General features: G+C 33.3%; 1 protein-coding gene across 1 annotated transcript in view; it reads right to left on the bottom strand.

Annotated features, from left to right (window-relative positions):
• Positions 1-1,511: 1,511 nt before the first annotated feature.
• LOC142348013 (uncharacterized) overlaps positions 1,512-23,630 on the bottom strand; it is a 104,396-nt gene continuing 82,277 nt past the window's right edge. The window contains exon 4 of the mRNA XM_075399180.1: positions 1,512-1,761. Within this exon, the coding sequence (XP_075255295.1) occupies positions 1,512-1,761 (250 nt within the window). The remainder of the gene's footprint in view (positions 1,762-23,630) is intronic.

The raw sequence follows: 23,630 nt of genomic DNA, 5'->3' as shown, positions 1-23,630 counted from the left end.
GGTGTTTTTCTCGATTCTCGAGCTGGCTGCGCCATGTCGTACAGATTTACAATCTGTAGGTTTGAGTTGTTTCGTAGTGCCAATTAGCTTTCTTTACTTCGGCCAATTTAAGGGTGAATTGGCGGAGCGATTTAATGCTTTATTTTGTTATTTGAAATTGACTATTTGAGTTACAGTATTTAGGCTGAATTGGCGGAGCGAATTCGTGTTCAATTATTTGTAGTGTATTTCGCTCAGCGAAAGATACCAAAATTTTGATGCGTCTGAATTTAGACTTTGGCGAATCAGAATCTAGTTAAGAGAGAGAGAGAGAGTCAACTATTTTGAATTACGAAATTGAGAAGAATGAAATTAGACAAAATTAACAAAACTGCTTAACAATTTGTTCACAAGGTAACATTACTAAATGCGGCAACTTACAATCACGAGACAAGGTGAACAGATAAAAGATCATGCACAGGATGTAAACAAATTAACAAGTATGAAATCATAAGATTTGATCTTCAAAATTAAACTAAATGGATGAACAAATTAAAAGTAGATGAATTGAACTAAATTAATTTAAACAGAAAATGAACCAAATTAGTTACACCAAATAATGAACTCAAACTAAAAATTTACTATTGTACCACATCATCATAAACAAATGATTATAATCGCATTGAAAAGTGTTTGATCGTAGTCGCCAGCTGTTGTTTTTTAATAGCAAACAATATCATTTTTGCACAGCCAAGGTTACGATCAACTTAGTCATCATCAAAAAATTTTTGGAACTGTTTGAAATCTTGTCCCGAATTTGATTTGACCTTATATGGGTATCATCATCATATAAACACAATGAAGCATCAAAGTTTGATACTGTCCTTATGAGAGGATTTCAACATTTCTTTTCAGCTATACTTGAATTTGTTATATTCGAAGTTCTCATGTACAATTAGCTACTACATTGATCCCTTTTCTCTTTTAATGATAAAGAGAAGAGGCCTTCTGCCATGAACGAGTACTACCCGTACTTACCGCTAAGGCAAATTCAGTGCTGAATCAGAAAAAATTCATTCTGCAAAACTTAATGAAAATTATTATGATCATGTCGCTTTTTGAAAATTACAGAGCGTTCTTCAGAGCTTTACGAAATGACTCACTCGAGCATGAATTTGCACTTTCTGATTTTGGCCTTTTTATTTTTTAGGCCTTTTTTTCCTCACGGGCGCGTAGTTACCTATGATGGCCATTTTGCAGCAAGTTCTTCCTTCATGTCATTTCAATTTCCGGTGTCAGCCTGATACAAAAGCAAACCGATTAGTTGAAAAATTTGAGATAAAACTTTCACAGTTATAATCATTCTCTTCAGATAGAAACATGTACAAAGCATTCTCTAACTTCAAGTTTTCTTGGACGAGAATTTTGTTCATGACGTTTCGTGGAAAGATGTGTCATTCCACATTTGTCATCCCAAGTCTATTTCAAAAGTATTTGAATCATATTTTATTAATTTAATTATTATTAATCCCTCAATCCAGCGCCATCACTTCGCAAACCGCATGAGCGGAGATACCAGCACAGATCACTTTTATAACTGAATAACCCTGCTTGGCTATCGCACAAGATCCATCTTTATTGTATTCACCGTGGAATTCACCATTTTTCACAAATATGCTCGTGTTCATCATAACTGGTTCGCCAGGTCCCCACTCACTTGTCCATGTGCTGAATCTGTTTGTAGTGTCCAAGCTCAACCGTCGCACAAAACCCAGCCACATTCTATTCGACATTAGCATTTAAGAATTAGTTATATTTTAAACTTATACTCCGTTGAAATAACTGTCAGAAAAATCTATATACAAAATGAATAAAAAGTTCCAGTGAATAGTTTTGTCGTAATAATAGCAGCAATTGCTTCGAGGCCGTAGAAAAATTAGAAAATTGGTCAGCCTTTAGTGCGTTCTCCAGACTTTAGTGCGTTCATATTCAGACTATCGTGCGTTCACCAGACTTTTGTGCGTTTTTGATGTTTCCAAACTATGTAATTTTGAACTCAAGACGCCCCCCTCGTCCGTTCATATTCGGTCTGGACATACTTGCTTCAGTCTGCCCGGGTCGAGGTAATGTAAGAATTGCGGTGAATAGCGGTGAAGAAAATAATAATTTTCACCGCAAAGCGCCCGCATCTTTTTGGAATGAATGCGGTGAAAGCAGTGAATTTTTGTAGGTTTTTAGCGGTGAATTTCTGTAAGATTTGCGTTTTTTAGCGGTGAATTTTTTCTCACCGCATTCACCGCATTTCTTACAAAAAAGAAACTACCGCTCACGGGTTTGAACCTCTCGTCTCCTGCATGCCAACACCTTCTTATTCCTCTGCGCCATCCTTAGCGATTTGCGATTCTTAGCGTTGAATTATTTTTTTCGCCGCATTCATTGCATTCAACGCTAAAAATCGCAATTCTTACATCTTTTCACCGCATTCACCGCAAATCTGACTTTTGTTAGCGATTTTTAGCGTTGACACCCGGGTCGAGGTTTTGAGCAAATTTTTGTAAGAAATACGGTGTATGGGGTGAGTCTTTGTAAGAAACGCGGAGACTGTTTTCCTCAATCTTTACTCAATCTGATTTAAATTTACAAAAAATATCACAGAATTAAGTGACAGTTGGCGCAGTGAAATAAGCAGTTGAAGGCATGCAGGAGGTTAACGATTCGAACGCATGCAGGGACAATTCTTTTTGTAAGAATACTGAGAACGCTGTGAAAATGAATAATTCACCGTGATTCACCGCATTCAACGCAAAAAGATGTAAGAAATACGCGCCCGGACCCGTGAGTCATAACAATTCAGTACTGAATCATAGAATGTCCATTATGATTTTTACTATGACCAGAGTTCTGATCATGGCACTTATTAGACATTTCATGGTAAAATTCATAGTAAAATTCTGGGATTCCGCTGAACATTATGAACCTCAGAAAATGTATTTTCTATGATCATAATGAAATTTTAGTCTGTTTTTGCACTGAACAGCATGAAAAATCACCATCGGCCGTAATTTGGAAAACTGAATAGGCAATTCAAAAAATTAATTAATTATCATGTCGTTATTTAAAATAAACTGTATTTCTGATGCATTTAAATGTTTAAATGTAGTTTAAATGTTTGCATGCTTTAGTTTTCCCATGCTCTACTTCACTGCTCCGAGTCTCCGGGATTAAACTTCGTGACCCTGTTGAAGGGTAGAACACGCCCGTCCATCCGCCCACCCGTCGAAGGGTAGAATACGCCCGTCCATCCGCCCACCCGTCGAAGGTCGGGTCACCCCCCCCCCCCCCCGGGTCACCCCCCCCCCCCCCAGTATCTTCCTAAGTATATCCCAAGAATTCCAATCGAAAGGAATAAAAGAATTGTTGTCATAAATAGCAGCTTCATGCTCAGCCAAAATTTTTGAGTTCGATTCGAAAATTTCATTTTTTTTCTGAAAACTCTATGAACATTATGAAAGACTCAAATCATCATGTTCATCCTACTTTCAGAAAAAAATGCTTTCTGAATTTATACTGAACATACTTGGCTAACAAAGTACCCTTAGTTCACTCTGATTCAGTACTGAATCGTCGATATACTATTGGGATGTACTGATTCAGTAATGAAAGTCTATGACACTCGGGTCCGGGCGGTGAAAATTATTTTTTTTTCACCGCATTTCACCGCATTTCTTACGAGAATTCACCGCCAAACCTCGACCCGGGCACCTCGACCCGGATGGGACCTCAAGTTGGGTAGCAGTAAGTATTTGTAATGGCGACATCAAGTGCTCACGCTCCTAACTGCATTATACTCAGAGCCATTAATAAGATCGACACTTCATACGGGCTCCAGACTTACCCAACTGATAAAACTGACCTAACGCAGATCCGAGCTAACAGTGAGAAATATTATCGGATTCATCGGTAACAAACACGAAAGAATGGAAACGAAACCACTTGACACATAAGAAGAGGCGGAAAACAAAAAAACAATATCCTCCAAAACAATTATCCAGGAAAAAAGGTTTTTGTTCCTGGTTTTTGACTCTTCATATGAGTGCGTTCATGCACGTCTCTATGGAGAGCTTTCTATGGTCATTTTCTTTCATTTATGTACACAACAAGAGGAATCTTTTTAAAAAAGTGAGACCTGGATCACGGCAATAACGTTTGAACTGCCTCCTCCAATGTAAAAAGTTAGAAAGTATCAAAAAACACCTACTTCATACGTGAATTATAATGGATCTTTTTTGTTCTTTGCCACCCCCCGCTTAGCAATTATTTGCTCCCTCCGGTAGCACGTGCTATTTTTAACATATGATTTGCTATTGACACGTGATCTGTAACTGGAGGTTCCATGGGGTACTGTAGTGGGGGGGGGGGGGGGGCTTAAATTGAAAAGATCCGAAATCAATTATGAATGATAAACCTCCGGCTCAAAATGATGATGGTTTGGTTTTAAAGTCTTAACAAAAACTCAAACCTGGCTTTCGAAACCTCTATTGCTTTGTAAAAGAGAACATGAAGAGAGTTGAAACCTAGTACACAAGGACATTAACATAGACAAGCGTCCAATCAGTGGACGCGTGGTCACAAGGACTCATCACTATGCTCGCAAGTATCTTATTAGCTTTAGAGAAAAGCAATTGCTCTTACTTTGAAGAACCGAAGGAAGCCGAAATTCAGTTTCCCATAACTTATCTGGAACTGAAGGAAGCCGATTTTCAACTTCCCCTAATCGATGTCGAACTGTTGACAATTTCCATGGTCAAGGTTTATTTTCGCTGAAAAATTTGTAAGAAATGTTTTAATACGTAAATTTGAAACCAATTCAAATATTTAATTTCAAAATATAGTTGGGTCTTAGAGTTGTCCAAATCGAACAAAGACTTGGTATGAAGTATCCCCTGTGTACATAGTGTGTAGAACAACAGGAAATTTTGCTATAGCATTCCTACGAAACAATTACATACGTAAATTTGCAACTCATTGAAATAATTAATTTGTATTTTTGCTGTGGTCATAAAGTGGGTCACATTGAACAAAACTTGTTGTGGATTGTCCCCTGTGTGAATAGAGTGAAGATATAGAAGAATTTTTGCCATTGCTGGCCCATAGAAAAAATTGGTTCTGGTACAAAATTTTGCTATTACTTCGAAAGTTAAATTTGAAAAAAGTACTTTGGTTGGGTCTTAGAATTGTCCAAATCGAACAAAGACTTGGTATGGAGTATCCCCTGTGTACGTAGACTGTAGAACAAGAAGAGTGTAGAACAAGAAGAGTGTAGAACAAGAAAAGTGTAGAACGTAGAGTGTACGTAGAGTGTAGAACAAGCTGGCCTATGAAAAAGTTTATTTTTTCACATGGAAATTTGCAATTAGTTCGAATTATAGTTTCGAAATGTAGTATTGTTGATTGCGTCGTAGAGTTATACAAATTGAAAAAAACTTGGCATATAGGATTGTTAATTAGGCCATAGTGTTGTATAAAATGATCAAAGCTCAATATGGAGTATCCCCTGTGTACTTAAAGTGTAGAAAAAGAAGAATTTTTTGCTATTGCCTGCCCATGAAAACTTCAGGTTTTCATACCGAAATTGGCAATTAGTTCGAATAGTAATTTTTAACAAATAGTGTTTTCGATTGTGTCATATAGATTTGTCCAAATCAGACAAAAGCTTGGTATGGAGTATCACCTGTGTGCGTAGAGTTGTAGAAGAGGAAAAGTTTTTTGCAATAGCTTGCCTTCCGAAAAGTATCAAATGAAGAATTTTGAAATATAGTTTGTTTGATTGGGTCATTAATAATGACCAAATTGGACAAAAATTTGAAAGGAATATCACTTGTGTACTTAGAGTGCAGAACAAGACGAATTTTTGCCAAAGCTTGCTACAACAAAGTAAGTTGTTCATACGGAATTTTGCGATTATTTTAATTGAGTAATTTTGAAATGTAGTATTTTTAATGGGGGTCATAGAGTTGTTCAAAGTAAATAAAGCTTGGCATGGAGTATCTCCTTTGTACTCAGTCTATAGAAATAAGATTTTGTGCTATTGCTTGCCTATGAAAAAATTTAGGTATTCATACGGAAATTTGCAATAGGTTCGACAGATAATTTTCAAAGCTACTATTTTAAACTGAGTCATAGAATTGTCCAAATTAAAAAAAAAACTTGGTTGGAGTATCCCTTTTGTGCGTAGAGTATGGAACAAGAAGAATTTTTGCTATTACATGCCTACGAAAAAGTCAGCTTTTCACCATTGAGATTAATTCAGCTTGCAAAAGTCAGCTTGCGATTAATTCAAATAAAATAGTTTTGATTATAGTATTGTTTATTGGGTCATAAAGTTGAGAAAATTGGACAAAATTGGGAAAATAGTATCCCCTGTGGAATTAGAGTGCAGAGGAAACCAAACTTTTACCATAGCTTGCTACAAAAATGTTAGGTTTTCATACGGAAAGTTGCAATAGGTTCGACTGATAATTTTCAAAAATACTATTTTAGATTGAGTCATAGAATTGTCCAAATTAAATAAAAACTTGGTTGGAGTATCCCCTTTGTGCGTGGAGTATAGAACAAGAAGAATTTTTGCTATAACATGCCTGCGAAGAAGTCAGCTTTTCACACTTGAGATTAATTCAGCTTGCAAATGTCAGCTTGCGATTAATTCAAATAAAATAGTTTTGATTATAGTATTGTTTATTGGGTCAAAAAGTTGAGCAAATTGGACAAAATTTGGAAAAGAGTATCCCTTGTGTAATTAGAGTGCAGAGGAAGTCAAACTTTTACGATAGCTTGTTACAAAAATATTAGGTTTTCATACGGAAATTTACAACTATTTTTAAAGATCTATTTCGAAATATATTGTTTTTGATCGATTCATAGAGTTGTACAAGTTGAACATAGTTTGGCGTGGAGGTTCCCTTTGTAGAAAAGAAATGTGTAGAAGAGTGTAGAAAAGAAAAATCGTTGCTATTGCTTGCCTATGAAAAACTTGGTATAGAGTATCCCCTGTGAGCGTGGAGTTTAGAGAAGAAGAATTATTGCTATAACATACCTACGAAAAAGTCAGCTGTTCACACTTGCGATTAATTCAGCTTGCAAAAGTCAGCTTGCGATTAATTCAAATATATCATCTTGATTGCAGTATTGTTAATTGGGTCATAAAGTTGAGCAAAATGGACAATATTTAGAACGGAGTATCCCCTGTGTAATTAGAGTGCAGAGGAAGTCAACATTTTGCTATAGCCTGCTACAAAAATATTAGGTTTTAATACGGAAATTTACAACTATTTTTAATGATCTATTTCGAAATATATTATTTTTGATCGATTCATAGAGTTGTACAAGTTGAACATAGTTTGGAGTGCAGGTTCCCTTTGTAGAAAAGAAGTGTGTAGAAGAGTGTAGAATAGAAGAATCATTGCTATTGCTTGCCTATGAAAAACTTGGTATAGAGTATCCCCTGTGTGCGTGGAGTTTAGAGAAGGATTGTTGCTATAACATGCCTTCGAAAAGTTCACCTTGCACAAGTAAGCTTGCCATTAATTCAATTAAAGAATTTTGAAATACAGTATTGTTGATTGGGACACTATTGCTTGCTACAAAAATTTTAGGTTTTTATACGGAATTTTAAATGATCAATTTTGAATTATATTGTTTTTGATCGGTTAAAAGAGTTGTCCAAATCAAACAAAAACTTGGTATAGAGCATCCCCGGTGTGCGTGGAGTATAGAATATGAAGAATTATTGCTATAACATGCCTACGAAAAGGTCAGCTGTTCACACTTGCGATTAAATCAGCTTGCAAAAGTCAGCTTGCGATTAATTCAAATAAATCATCTTGATTACAGTATTGTTAATTGGGTCATAAAGTTGAGCAAAATGGACAATATTTAGAACGAAGTATCCCCGGTGTAATTAGAGTGCAGAGGAAGTCAACATTTTGCTATAGCCTACTACAAAAATATTAGGTTTTCATACCGAAATTTACAATTGTTTTTAATGATCAATTTTGAAATATATTGTTTTTGATCGATTCATAGAGTTGTACAAGTTGAACATAGTTTGGCGTGGAGGTTCCCTTTGTACTCAGAGTGTAGAATAAAGAGTCCTTGCTATTGTTTGCCTATGAAAAACTTGGTATAGTTTATCACCTGTGTGCGTGGAGTTCAGGAAAGAAGAATTGTTGCTATAACATGACTACGAAAAAGTCTGCTTTCACAAGTAAGCTTGCCATTAATTCAAATAAATAATTTTGAAACAGTATTGTTGATTGGAACACAGAGAGTTACTCAGAATGTGGAAAAGAGGAATTATTGCTTTTGCTTGCCTAAGAAAAGAGTTAGGTACACACACGGAAATTTGCAATAAGTTCGACTAACAATTTTGAAACAAAAACTATATTTGATCGATTCATAGAGTTGTCCAAATCAATTAAAAGTTTGTCTGGAAAATCCCCTGTGAGCGTACAGTTTAGAACAAGAATAATTTTTGCTGTTACATGCCTACAAAAAAGTCAACTTCACATGTAAGCGTGTGATTAAATTAAATAAACAATTTTCAAATACAGTATTGTTGATTGGGTCACAGAGTTGTCCAAATGGGACAAAACTTAGAATGGAGTATCCCCTATATAGTTAGAGTGCAGAAGAAGTAGAATTTTCACTGTAGCTCGCTACAAAAAATGTTAGGTTTTCATACGGAAATTTGCAATTATTTTAAATGATAAATTTTAAAATAGAGTGTTTTTGTTCGATTCATCGATTTGTACAAATTGAAAAAAGCTCGGCATGGAGTATCCCCATTTAACTCAGAATGTAGAAAAGAAGAATTATTGCTATTGATTGGCTAAGAAAAGAGTTGAAAGAAAAACTATATTTGATCGATTCATAGAGTTGTCCAAATCAAGTAAAAAGTTTGTCTGGAGTATCCCCTGTGCGCGTACAGTTTGGAACAAGAAGACTTTTTGCTATTACATGCCTACAAAAAGTCAACTTCACATGTAAGCTTGCGATTAAATCAAATGAATAATTTTGAAATACAGTAGTGTTTATTGGGTCACAGAGTTGTCCAAATGGGACAAAACTTAGAATGCAGTATCTGCTTTGTAATTAAGGTGCAGAAGAAGGAGAATTTTTACTATAGCTTGCTAGAAAAATGTTAGGTTTTTAGACGGAAATCTGCCTATGAAAGCTTCAGTTTTTCATACCGAAATTGGCAATAAGTTCGAATAGTAATTTTTAACAAATGGTGTTTTCGATTGGGTCATATAGAGTTGTCAAAATCAGACAAAAGCTTGGTATGGAGTATTCCCTGTGTGCGTAGAGTGTAGAAGTGGAAAAGTTTTTTGCAATAGCTTGCCTTCCGAAAAGTATCAAATGAAGAATTTTGAAAAATAGTATGTTTGATTGGGTCATTAATAATGACCAAATTGGACAAATTTTTGAATAGAATATCACTTGTGTACTTAGAGTGCAGAACAAGACGATTTTTTAGCCAAAGCTTGCTACAACAAAGTCAGTTGTTCATACGGAAATTTGCGATTATTTTAATTGATTAATTTTGAACTGTAATAATTTTAATGGGTGTCATAGAGTTGCTCAAAGTAAATAAAGCTTGGCATGGAGAATCTCCTTTGTACTCAGTGTGTAGAAAAGAAGATTTTGTGCTATTGCTTGCCTATGAAAAAATTTAGGTTTTCATACGGAAATTTGCAATAGGTTCGACTGATAATTTTCAAAAATACTATTTTAGATTGAGTCATAGAATTGTCCAAATTTAAAAAAACTTGGTTGGAGTATACCCTTTGTGCGTAGAGCATGGAACAAGAAGAAATTTTGCTATAGAATACCTACGAAAAAGTCAGTTTTTCACACTTGAGATTAATTCAGCTTGCAAAAGTCAGCTTGCGATTAATTCAAATAAAAAATTTTTGATTATAGTATTGTTTATTGGGTCATAAAGTTGAGCAAATTGGACAAAATTTGGAAAAGAGTATCCCCTATGTAATTAGAGTGCAGAGGAAGTCAAACTTTTACTATAGCTTGTTACAAAAATGTTACGTTTTCATACGAAAATTTGCCATAGGTCCGACTGATAATTTTCAAAAATACTATTTTAGATTGAGTCATAGAATTGTCCAAATTAAATAAAAACTTGGTTGGAGTATCCCCTTTGTGCGTAGAGTATGGAACAAGAAGAATTTTTGCTATAACATGCCTACGAAAAAGTCAGCTTTTCACACTTGAAAATAATTCAGCTTGCAAAAGTCAGCTTGCGATTAATTCAAATTAAATAGTTTTGATTACAGTATTGTTTATTGGGTCATAAAGTTGAGCAAATTGGACAAAATTTGGAAAAGAGTATCCCCTGTGTAATTAGAGTGCAGAGGAAGTCAAAATTTTACTATAGCTTGTTCCAAAAATGTTAGGTTTTCATACGGAAATTTGCGATAGGTTCGACTGATAATTTTCAAAAATACTATTTTAGATTGAGTCATAGAATTGTCCAAATTAAAGAAAAACTTGGTTGGAGTATCCCCTTTGTGCTTATAGTATGGAACAAGAAGATTTTTTGCTATAACATGCCTACAAAAAGTCAGTTTTTCACACTTGAGATTAATTCAGCTTGCAAAAGTCAGCTTGCGATTAATTCAAATAAAATAGTTTTGATTATAGTATTGTTTATTGGGTCATAAAGTTGAGCAAATTAGACAAAATGCGGAAAAGAGTATCCCCTGTGTAAATACAGTGCAGAGGAAGTCAAACTTTTAATATAGCTTGTTACAAAAATGTTAGATTTTCATACGGAAATTTGCAATAGGTTCGACTGATAATTTTCAAAAATACTATTTTAGATTGAGTCAGCTTTTCACACTTGAGATTAATTCAGCTTGCAAAAGTCAGCTTGCGATTAATTCAGCTTTTCACACTTGAGATTAATTCAGCTTGCAAAAGTCAGCTTGCGATTAATTCAGATGAAATAGTTTTGATTATAGTATTGTTTATTGGGTCATAAATTTGAGCAAATTAGACAAAATTCGGAAAATAGTATCCCCTGTGTAATTAGAGTGCAGAGGAAGTCAAACTTTTACTATAGCTTGTTACAAAAATGTTAGGTTTTCATACGGAAATTTGCAATAGGTTGGACTGATAATTTTCAAAAATACTATTTTAGATTGAGTCATAGAATTGTCCAAATTAAATAAAAACTTAGTTGGAGTATTACCTTTGTGCGTAGAGTATGAAACAAGAAGAATTTTTGCTATAACACGCCTACGAAAAAGTCAGCTTTTCACACTTGAGATTAATTCAGCTTGCAAAAGTCAGCTTGCGATTAATTCAAATAAAATAGTTTTGATTATAGTATTGTTTATTGGGTCAAAAAGTTGAGCAAATGCGACAAAATTCGGAAAAGAGTATCCCCTGTGTAATTAGAGTGCAGAAGAAGTCAAACTTTTACTATAGCTTGTTACAAAAATGTTAGGTTTTTCATACGGAAATTTGCAATAGGTTCGACTGGTAATTTTCAAAAATACTATTTTAGATATAGTCATAGAATTGTCCAAATTAAATAAAAACTTGGTTGGAGTATCCCCTTTGTGCGTAGAGTATGGAACAAGAAAATTTTTTGTTATAACATGCCTACGAAAAAGTCAGCTTTTCACACTTGAGATTAATTCAGCTTGCAAAAGTCAGCTTGCGATTAATTCAGATGAAATAGTTTTGATTATAGTATTGTTTATTGGGTCATAAATTTGAGCAAATTAGACAAAATTCGGAAAATAGTATCCCCTGTGTAATTAGAGTGCAGAGGAAGTCAAACTGTTACTATAGCTTGTTACAAAAATGTTAGGTTTTCATACGGAAATTTGCAATAGGTTCGACTGATAATTTTCAAAAATACTATTTTAGATTGAGTCATAGAATTGTCCAAATTAAATAAAAACTTAGTTGGAGTATCCCCTTTGTGCGTAGAGTATGAAACAAGAAGAATTTTTGCTATAACATGCCTACGAAAAAGTCAGCTTTTCACACTTGAGATTAATTCAGCTTGCAAAAGTCAGCTTGCGATTAATTCAAATGAAATAGTTTTGATTATAGTATTGTTTATTGGGTCATAAATTTGAGCAAATTAGACAAAGTTCGGAAAATAGTATCCCCTATGTAATTAGAGTGCAGAGGAAGTCAAACTGTTACTATAGCTTGTTACAAAAATGTTAGGTTTTCATACGGAAATTTGCAATAGGTTCGACTGACAATTTTCAAAAATACTATTTTAGATTGAGTCATAGAATTTTCCAAATTAAATAAAAACTTGGTTGTGGTTGGAGAATCCCCTTTGTGCGTAGAGTATGGAACAAGAAGAATTTTTGCTATAACATGCCTACGAAAAAGTCAGCTTTTCACACTTGAGATTAATTCAGCTTGCAAAAGTCAGCTTGCGATTAATTCAAATAAAATAGTTTTGATTATAGTATTGTTTATTGGGTCATAAATTTGAGCAAATTAGACTAAATTCGGAAAATAGTATCCCCTGTGTAATTAGAGTGCAGAGGAAGTCAAACTTTTACTATAGATTGTTACAAAAATGTTAGGTTTTCATACGGAAATTTGCAATAGGTTCGACTGATAATTTTCAAAAATACTATTTTAGATTGAGTCATAGAATTGTCCAAATTAAATAAAAACTTGGTTGGAGTATCCCCTTTGTGCGTAGAGTATGGAACAAGAAGATTTTTTGCTATAGCATGCCTACGAAAAAGTCAGCTTTTCACACTTGAGATTAATTCAGCTTGCAAAAGTCAGCTTGCGATTAATTCAAATGAAATAGTTTTGATTATAGTATTGTTTATTGGGTCATAAATTTGAGCAAATTAGACAAAATTCGGAAAATAGTATCCCCTGTGTAATTAGAGTGCAGAGGAAGTCAAACTTTTACTATAGCTTGTTACAAAAATGTTAGGTTTTCATACGGAAATTTGCAATAGGTTCGACTGATAATTTTCAAAAATACTATTTTAGATTGAGTCATAGAATTGTCCAAATTAAAAAAAAACTTAGTTGGAGTATCCCCTTTGTGCGTAGAGTATGAAACAAGAAGAATTTTTGCTATAACATGCCTACGAAAAAGTCAGCTTTTCACACTTGAGATTAATTCAGCTTGCAAAAGTCAGCCTGCGATTAATTCAAATAAAATAGTTTTGATTATAGTATTGTTTATTGGGTCATAAAGTTGAGCAAATTAGACAAAATTCGGAAAAGAGTATCCCCTGTGTAATTAGAGTGCAGAAGAAGTCAAACTTTTACTATTCTAGCTTGTTACAAAAATGTTAGGTTTTTCATACGGAAATTTGCAATAGGTTCGACTGATAATTTTCAAAAATACTATTTTAGATATAGTCATAGAATTGTCCAAATTAAATAAAAACTTGGTTGGAGTATCCCCTTTGTGCGTAGAGTATGAAACAAGAAGAATTTTTGCTATAACATGCCTACGAAAAAGTCAGCTTTTCACACTTGAGATTAATTCAGCTTGCAAAAGTCAGCCTGCGATTAATTCAAATAAAATAGTTTTGATTATAGTATTGTTTATTGGGTCATAAAGTTGAGCAAATTAGACAAAATTCGGAAAATAGTATCCCCTGTGTAATTAGAGTGCAGAGGAAGTCAAACTTTTACTATAGCTTGTTACAAAAATGTTAGGTTTTCATACGGAAATTTGCAATAGGTTCGACTGATAATTTTCAAAAATACTATTTTAGATTGAGTCATAGAATTGTCCAAATTAAAAAAAAACTTAGTTGGAGTATCCCCTTTGTGCGTAGAGTATGAAACAAGAAGAATTTTTGCTATAACATGCCTACGAAAAAGTCAGCTTTTCACACTTGAGATTAATTCAGCTTGCAAAAGTCAGCCTGCGATTAATTCAAATAAAATAGTTTTGATTATAGTATTGTTTATTGGGTCATAAAGTTGAGCAAATTAGACAAAATTCGGAAAAGAGTACCCCCTGTGTAATTAGAGTGCAGAAGAAGTCAAACTTTTACTATTCTAGCTTGTTACAAAATTGTTAGGTTTTTCATACGGAAATTTGCAATAGGTTCGACTGATAATTTTCAAAAATACTATTTTAGATATAGTCATAGAATTGTCCAAATTAAATAAAAACTTGGTTGGAGTATTCCCTTTGTGCGTAGAGTATGGAACAAGAAGATTTTTTGCTATAACATGCCTACGAAAAAGTCAGCTTTTAACACTTGAGATTAATTCAGCTTGCAAAAGTCAGCTTGCGATTAATTCAAATGAAATAGTTTTGATTATAGTATTGTTTATTGGGTCATAAATTTGAGCAAATTAGACAAAATTCGGAAAATAGTATCCCCTGTGTAATTAGAGTGCAGAGGAAGTCAAACTTTTACTATAGCTTGTTACAAAAATGTTAGGTTTTCATACGGAAATTTGCAATAGGTTCGACTGATAATTTTCAAAAATACTATTTTAGATTGAGTCATAGAATTGTCCAAATTAAATAAAAACTTGGTTGGAGTATCCCCCTTGTGCGTAGAGTATGGAACAAGAAGAATTTTTGCTATAACATGCCCACGAAAAAGTCAGCTTTTTACACTTGAGATTAATTCAGCTTGCAAAAGTCAGCTTGCGATTAATTCAAATAAAATAGTTTTGATTATAGTATTGTTTATTGGGTCATAAAGCTGAGCAAATTGGACAAAATTTGAAAAAGAGTATCCCCTGTGTAATTAGAGTGCAGAGGAAGTCAAACTTTTACTATAGCTGGTTACAAAAAAGTTAGGTTTTCATACGGACATTTGTAATTATTTTTGATGATCAATTTTGAAATATATTGTTTTGATCGATTCAAAGAATTGTACAAATTGAAAATAGTTTGGTGTGGATTTTTCTCATTGTATTCACAGTGTAGAAAAGAAGAGTCATTGCTAATGCTTGCCTATGAAAATTTTTGGTTTTCATACGGAAATTTGCAATCAGTCCGACTAGTAATTTAAAAAAATACTCTTTTATATTAAGTCATAGAGTTGTTCAAGACAACCAAAATCTTGGTATAGAGCATCCCCTGTGTGCGTGAAGTTTAGAAAAGAAGAATTGATGCAATAAGCTGCCTACAAAAATTTCAGCTTTCACAAGTAAGCTTGCCATTATTTCAAATAGAGAATTTTGAAATACAGTATTGTTGATTGGGACACAATGTTGTCTAAATGGGACAAATCTCAGAATGGAGTATCCCCTGTGTAGTTAAAATGCAGAAAAAGTAGAATTTTTACTATATATTGCTACAAAAATATTTGGATTTCATACGGAATTTTGTGATTATTTTAAATGATCAATTTTGATTTATATTGTTTTTGATCGATTCATAGTGTTGTCCAAATGAAACAAAAACTTGGTATAGAGTATCCCCGGTGTGCGTGGATTATAGAATAAGAAGAATTATTGCTATAACATACCTACGAAAAAGTCAGCTGTTCACACTTGCGAATAATTCAGCTTGCAAATGTCAGCTTGCGATTAATTCAAATAAATCATCTTGATTGAAGTATTGTTAATTGGGTCATAAAATTGAGCAAAATGGACAATATTTAGAACGGAGTATCCCCTGTGTAATTAAAGTGCAGAGGAAGTCAAAATTTTGCTATAGCCTGCTACAAAAATATTAGGTTTTCATACGGAAATTTACAACTAATTTTAATGATCTATTTCGAAATATATTGTTTTTGATCGATTCATAGAGTTGTTTAAGTTGAACATAGTTTGGCATGGAGGTTCCCTTTGTAGAAAAGAAGTGTGTAGAAGAGTGTAGAAAAGAAGAATCATTGCTATTGCTTGCCTATTAAAAAATTGGTATAGAGTATCACCTGTGTGCGTGGAGTTCAGAAAAGAGGAATTGTTGCTATAACATGACTACGAAAAAGTCTGCTTTCACAAGTAAGCTTGCCATTAATTCAAATAAATTATTTTGAAACAGTATTGTTGATTGGAACACAGAGTTGTCTAAATGGGACAAAACTTAGAATGGAGTATCCGCTTTGTAGTTAAAGTGCAGAAGAAGGAGAATATTTACTATAGCTTGCTAAAAAAAGTTAGGTTTTCATACGGAAATTTGCAATTATTTTAAAGGATAATTTTTAAAATAGTGTGTTTTTGATCGAGTCATAGAGTTGTACAAATTGAAAAAAGCTTGGGATGGAGTATCCCCACTTTACTCAGAATGTAGAAAAGAAGAATTATTGCTTTTGCTTGCCTAAGAAAAGAGTTAGGTACTCATACGGAAATTTGCAATAAGTTCGACTAATAATTTTGAAAGAAAAACTATTTTCGATCGATTCATAGAGTTGTCCAAATCAACTAAAAAATTTGTCTGGAGTATCCCATGTGCGCGTACAAAGTATAACAAGAAGAACTTTTGCCATTACATGAAAGGTCAACTTCACACGTAATCTTGCGATTAATTCAAATAAATAATTTTGAAATACGGTATTGTTGATTGGGTCACAGAATTGTCCAAATGGGACAAAACTTAGAATGGAGCATCCCCTATGTAGTTAGAGTGCAGAAGAAGTAGAAGTTTTACTATAGCTTGTTACAAAAATGTTATGTTTTCACACGGAATTTTGCGACTATTTTTGATGACCAACTTTAAAATTTAGTGTTTCTTATCAAGTCAAAGAGTGGTACAAATTGAACACACCTGGCATGAAGTTTCCCCTTTATACTCAGAGTTTAGAAAAGAAGCATTATTGCTATTGCTTGCCTATGAAAAACTTTAGGTATTCATGCGCAGTTTTGCAATAAGTTCAACTAATAATTTAAAAAAAAACTAGTTTAGATCGGGTCATAAAGTTGAGCAAACTTCCCAAAATTTATAACGGAGTATCCCCATTGTAGTTAGAGTGCAGAAAAAGTAGAATTTTAAATATAGCTCGCTACAAAAAATGTTATGTTTTCATACGGAAATTTGCGAATATGTTTGATGACCAATTTTGAAATTTAGTGTTTTCGATCGAGTCATAGAGTGGTACAAATTGAACATAGTTTGGCGTGGAGTTTTCCCTATGTACTAAGAGTGTAGAAAAGAAGAGTCATTGCTATTGCTTGCTTATGAAAAACTTGGTATAGAGTATCCCCTGTGTGCGCGGAGTTTAGAAAAGAAGAATTGTTGCTATTACATGACTACGAAAAAGTCAGTTTTCACAAGTAAGCTTGCCATTAATTCAATATATATAATTTTGAAATACAGTATTGTTGATTGGGACTCAGAGTTTTCTAAATGGGACAAAACTTAGAATGCAGTATCCGCTTGGTAGTTAAAGTGCAGAAGAAGGAGAATTTTCACTATAGCTTGCTAGAAAAATGTTAGGTTTTTATACGGAAATTTGCAACTTTTTCAAATGACAAATTTTGAAATAGAGTGTTTTTGATCGAGTCATAGAGTTTTGCAAATTGAAAAAAGCTTGGCCTGGAGTATCCCCATTTTACTCAGAAAGTAGAAAAGATTAATTATTGCTTTTGCTTGCCTAAGAAAAGAGTTGAAAGAAAAACTATATTTGATCGATTCATAGAGTTGTCCAAATAAATTAAAAAGTTTGTCTGGAGTATCCCCTGTGCGCGTACAATTTAGAACAAGACAAGTTTCTGCTGTTACATGCCTACAAAAAAGTCAACTTCACATGTAAGCTTGCGATTAAATCAGATAAATAAATTTGAAATACAATATTGTTGATTGGGTCACAGAGTTGTCCAAATGGGACAAAACTTAGAATGGACTATCCCCTATGTAATTAGAGTGCAGAAGAAGTAGAATTTTTGCTATATCTCGCTACAAAAAATGTTATGTTTTCATACGGAAATTTGCTACTATTTTTGATGATCAATTTTAAAATTTAATGTTTTCAATTATTTTTGAAATATTTTATTGCTGATTGGGTCATAGAGTTGTACAAATAGAACAAGGCCTGGCTTGCGATCAAATCAAATAAAGAATTTTGATATATAGTATTGTTCATTTGGTCAGAGTTTTCCAAATGGGACAAAACTTAGAATGGAGCATCCCCTGTGTAGTTAGAGTGCAGAAGAAGTAGATTTTTTGCTACAGCTTGCTACAAAAATGTTAGGTTTTCATACGGAAACTTGCAACTGTTCTAATTGATAAATTTTAAAATAGAGTGTTTTTTATCGAGTCATAGAGCTGTACAAATTGAAAAAAGTTTGGCATGGAGTATCCCCAGTGTACTCAGAGTGTAGAAAAAGAAAAGAAAAATTTTCTATTGTTTGCCTATGAAAAAAATTAGGTTTTCAATGTTTGCAGTTCGTGCGAATAAAAATTTTGAAATTATTTTTTGATTGGGTCATAGAGGTGTCCAAATCAAGCAAAAACATGGTATAGAGTATCCCCTGTGTGCGTGAAGTAGAGATCAAGAAGAATATTTGCTAGAACATGCCTACGAAAAAGTCAGCTTTCACAAGTAAGCTTGCCATTAATTCAAATAAATAATTTTGAAAAACAGTTTTGTTGATTGAGACACAGAGTTTTCTAAATAGGACAAAACTTAGAATGTAGTATCCGTTTTGTAGTTAAAGTGCAGAAGAAGGACAATTTTCACTATAGCTGGCTAGAAAAAATATTTTTACACGGAAGGTTTTTATACGGAAATTTGCAATTATTTTAAAAGATAAATTTTAAAATAGAGTATTTTTGATCGAGTCATAGAGTCATACAAATTGAAAAAAGCTTGGCATGGAGTATCCCCATTTTACTCAGAATGTAGAAAAGAAGAAAAGAATTATTGCTATTGCTTGACTAAGAAAAAAGTTAGGTGTTCATACGGAAATTTGCCATAAGTTCGACTAGTAATTTTGAAAGAAAAACTAGATTTGATCGATTCATAGAGTTGTCCCAATCAAACAAAAACTTTGCATGTAGTATCCACTGTGCGCGTAGAGTATCGTACTACAAGAGTTTTTGCTATTACATGCCTACAAAAAAGTCGGCTTTCACACGTAAGCTTGCGATTAATTCAAATAAATAATTTTGAATTACAGTTTTGTTGTTTGCGCCACAGAGTTGTACAAACGGGACAAAACTTAGAATGAGGTATCCCCTGTGTAGTTATAGTGCAGAAGAAGTAGAATTTTTACTATAGCTTGCTACAAAAATGTTATGTTTTCATTCGGAAATTTGCGATTATTTTTGATGACCAATTTTAAAATTTAGTGTTTTTGATGGAGCCATAGAGTGGTACGAATTGAACAAAGCTTGGCATGAAGTTTCCCATTTGTACTCAGATTGTAGAAGAGAAGAAATTTTGCTATGGTTTGCCTATGAAAAAATTAGGTATTCATAGGGAGTTTTGCAATAATTTCAAGTAATAGTTTTGAAGAAAACACTGGTTTAGATTGGGTCATAAAATTGAACAAAATGGACAAAACTTATAACGGAGTATACTCTTTGCAGTTAGAGTGCAGACGAAGTAGAATTTTTACAATAGCTTGCTACAAAAATGTTATGTCTTCATACGGAAATTTGGGACTATATTTGATGACCAATTTTGAAATTTAGTGTTTCTGATCGAGTCATAGAGTGGTACAAATTGAACAAAGCATGGCATGAAGTTTCCCATTTGTACTCAGATTGTAGAGAAGAAGAATTTTTGCTATGGTTTGCCTATGACAAAATTAGGGATTCATATTTGTAATAAAATCGACTAAAAATTTTGAGGAAGAAACAACTTTAGATTGTGTCATAGAGTTGTCCAAATCAAACGAAAACCTTGTATGGAAAATCCCCTGAGCGCAAAGAGTTTAGAACAAGAACAGTTTTTGCTACCCCATTAATAAAAAAAGTCAGCTTTTTACACTTGCTTTGAATTCAGCTTCAAAATTCAGCTGGCGATTAATTCAATTAAATAATTTTGAAATACAGTATTGTTCATTGGGTCACAGAGTTGTCGAAATGGGACAAAACTTAGAATGGGGTATTCCCTGTTTAGTTGGAGTGCAGAAGAAGTATAGTTTTTACAATAGCTTGCTACAAAAATGTTATGTTTTCATAAGGAAATTTGCGGTTATTTTTGGTGACCAAATTTAAAATTTAGTGTTCTTGATCGAGTCATAGAGTGGTACAAATTGAACACAGCTTGGCATGAAGTTTCTCCTTTTTACTCAGAGTGTAGAATAGAAGAACTATTTCTATTGCTTGCTTATGAAAATCATCAGGTATTCATACAGAGTTTTGCAATAAAATCAAGTAATAATTTTGAAAAGAAAACTAGTTTAGAATGGGTCATAAAGTTGAGCAAATTGAAAAAAACTTAGAACGGAGTATCCCCGGTGTAGTTAGAGTGCAGAGAAGTAGAATTTTTACTATAGGTTGCTACAAAAATGTTATGTTTTCATTCGGAAATTTGCGATTATTTTTGATGACCAATTTTAAAATTTAGTGTTTTTGATGGAGTCATAGAGTGGTACGAATTGAACAAAGCTTGGCATGAAGTTTCCCATTTGTACTCAGATTGTAGAAGAGAAGAAATTTTGCTATGGTTTGCCTATGAAAAAATTAGGTATTCATATTTGTAATAAGTTCGACTAAAAATTTTGAAAAAGAAACCACTTTAGATTGTGTCATAGAGTTGTCCAAATCAAACGAAAACCTTGTATGGAAAATCCCCTGAGAGCGTACAGTTTAGAAGAAGAAGAGGCTTTGCTACAGCATTAATAAGAAAAAGTCAGCTTTTTACACTTGGTTTGAATTCAGCTTCAAAATTCAGCTTGCGCTTAATTCAAATAAATAATTTTGAAATGCAGTATTGTTGATTGGGTCACAGAGTTGTCGAAATGGGACCAAACTTAGAATGGGGTATCCCCTGTTTAGTTGGAGTGCAGAAGAAGTAGAGTTTTTACTATAGCTTGCTACAAAATTGTTATGTTTCCCTACGGAAATTTGTGATTATTTTAAATGATCTTTTTGAATTAGATTGTTTTTGATCGATTCATAGAGTTGTCCAAAGCAAACTTAAACTCGGTATGGAGTATTCCCTATTTGCATAGAGTATAGAAGAAGAAAAGTTTTTGCTACAACATGCTTACAAAAAAGACAGCTTTTCACACTTGCAAAAAAAGCTTTTCACACTTGATTAATTCAGCTTGCAAAAGTCAGCTCGCGGTTAATTCAAATAAATATTTTTGAAATATACTTTTGTTAATTAGGTCATAAAGATCACCAAATTGAGCATAGATTTAGAGCGAAGTATCCCCTGTATAGTTAGAGTGCAGAAGAAGTATAATTTTTACTATAGCTTGCTGCAAAACAGTTAGGTTTTCCTACGGAATTTTGTGATTACTTCAAATGATCAATTTTTAATTATTTGGTTTTTCGATCGATTTATAGAGTTTTACAAATTGAAAAAGGCTTGCTATGGTGTTTTCACTTTGTACTAAGAGTGTAGAAAAGAGGAGTTTTTGCTATTGCTCGCCTCTGAAAACTTTAGGTTTTTATACGAAAATTTGCAACTAAATCAAATAATTAATTTTGAAATAATTTATTGTTGATTGGGTCCTGAAGTTCACCAAACTGGACAAAGCTTTGAATAGATTATCCTCTTTGCACTCAGAGAGCAGAACCAAAGAAATTTTGCTATTGCTTGCTTTATGAAAAAAGTCAGGTTTTCATACGGTCCGACTAATAATTTCGCAAAAAACCTTATTTTAGATTGGGTCATAGAGTTGTTCAAATCAAACAAAAAACTTGGTATAGAGTATCCCCTGTGTGCGTAGAGTAGAGATCAAGAAAAATTTTAGCTATAACATGCCAACGAAAATGTCAGCTTTTCACATGTAAGCTTGCGATTAATTCTAATTGAATAGGTATCTTTGAAATACAGTATTGTTGGCTGGGTCATAAAGTTGAGCATACTGGACAAAGATTAGAATGGAGTATTCCTTGTGTACTTAGAGTGCAGAACAAAAAAAATGCTATAGCATGCTAGAGAAAAGGTGGGTATTCATACGGATATTTGCAATCAGTTCAGATATTATTTTTGAAAAGTTGCATTTTTGATTGGGTCATAGAGTTGTCCAAATCAAACATAAATTGTGTATGGAGTTTACCCTGTGTGCGAAGAGTGTGGAACAAGAATAATTTTTTGCAATGGCATTCCTTCCGAAAAATTAGGTTTTCATAAGTAAGTTCTCAATTAATTCAATTGAAGAATTTTGAAATGTAGTGTTGTTGATTGGTCATAGAATTGTACAAATTGAACAAGGCCTGGCTTGCGAATAAATCAAACAAAAATTTATTGTTACACATAGTATTGTTGATTTGGTCACAGAGTTGTCCAAATTAGACAAAACTTAGAATGGAGTATTCATTGTGTAGTTAGAATGCAGAACAGGTCGATTTTTTACTATAGCTTGCTACAAAAGTTTTATGTTTTAATACGGAAGCTTGCTATTATTTTGAATGACAAATTTTAAAATAAAGTGTTTTTGATCGATTCATAGAAATGTACAAATTAAAAAAAGCTTGGCATGGAGTATCCCCATTTTACTCAGAATGTAGAAAAGAAGAATTATTGCTATTGCTGGCCTAAGAAAAGAGTTGAAAGAAAAACTATATTTGATCGATTCATAGAGTTGTCCAAATCAGTTAAAAAGTTTGTCTGGAGTATCCCTTGTGCGCGTACAGTTTAGAACAAGAAGAATTTTTGCTATTAAATGCCTACAAAAAAGTCAACTTCACATGTAAGCTTGCGATTAAATCAAATAAATAATTTTGAAATACAGTATTGTTGATTGGGTCACAGAGTTGTGCAAATGGGACAAAACTTAGAATGCAGTATCCGCTTTGTAGTTAAAGTGCAGAAAAAGGAGAATTTTTACTTTAGCTTGCTAGAAAAATGTTAGGTTTTTAGACGGAAATCTGCCAACGAAAACTTCAGGTTTTCATACCGAAATTGGCAATTAGTTAGAATAGTAATTTTTAACAAATAGTGTTTTCGATTGGGTCATATAGAGTTGTCCAAGTCAGACAAAAGCTTGGTATGTGGTATCCCCTGTGTGCGTAGAGTGTAGAAGAGGAAAAGTTTTTTGCAATAGCTTGTCTTCCGAAAAGTATCAAATGAAGAATTTTGAAATATAGTATGTTTGATTGGGTCATTAATAATGACCAAATTGGACAAAATTTTGAATGGAATATCACTTGTGTACTTAGAGTGCAGAACAAGACGAATTTTTGCCAAAGCTTGCTACAACAAACTAAGTTGTTCATACGGAATTTTGCGATTATTTTAATTGATTAATTTTGAAATGTAGTATTTTTAATGGGGGTCATAGAGTTGTTCAAAGTAAATAAAGTTTAGCATGGAGTTTCTCCTTGTACTCAGTGTGTAGAAAAGAAGAGTTATTGCTTTTGCATGCCTATGAAAAAATTTAGGGTTTTATACGAAAAATTGAAACTAATTCAAATATTTAACTTTGAAATATTGTATTGTTGATTGGGTCATAAAGTTGACTGAATCGGACAAAACATTGAATGGATATCCCCTATGTACTCAGAGAGCAGAACCAGAAGATTTTTTGCT

The sequence above is a fragment of the Convolutriloba macropyga genome, chromosome 10 (assembly GCF_964194025.1).
Source record: "Convolutriloba macropyga chromosome 10, txConMacr16.3, whole genome shotgun sequence".
NCBI lineage: Eukaryota > Metazoa > Xenacoelomorpha > Acoela > Convolutidae > Convolutriloba > Convolutriloba macropyga.
The sequence above is the reverse complement of the archived record's forward strand: the minus strand, read 5'-3'. Positions and strand labels throughout refer to the sequence as shown.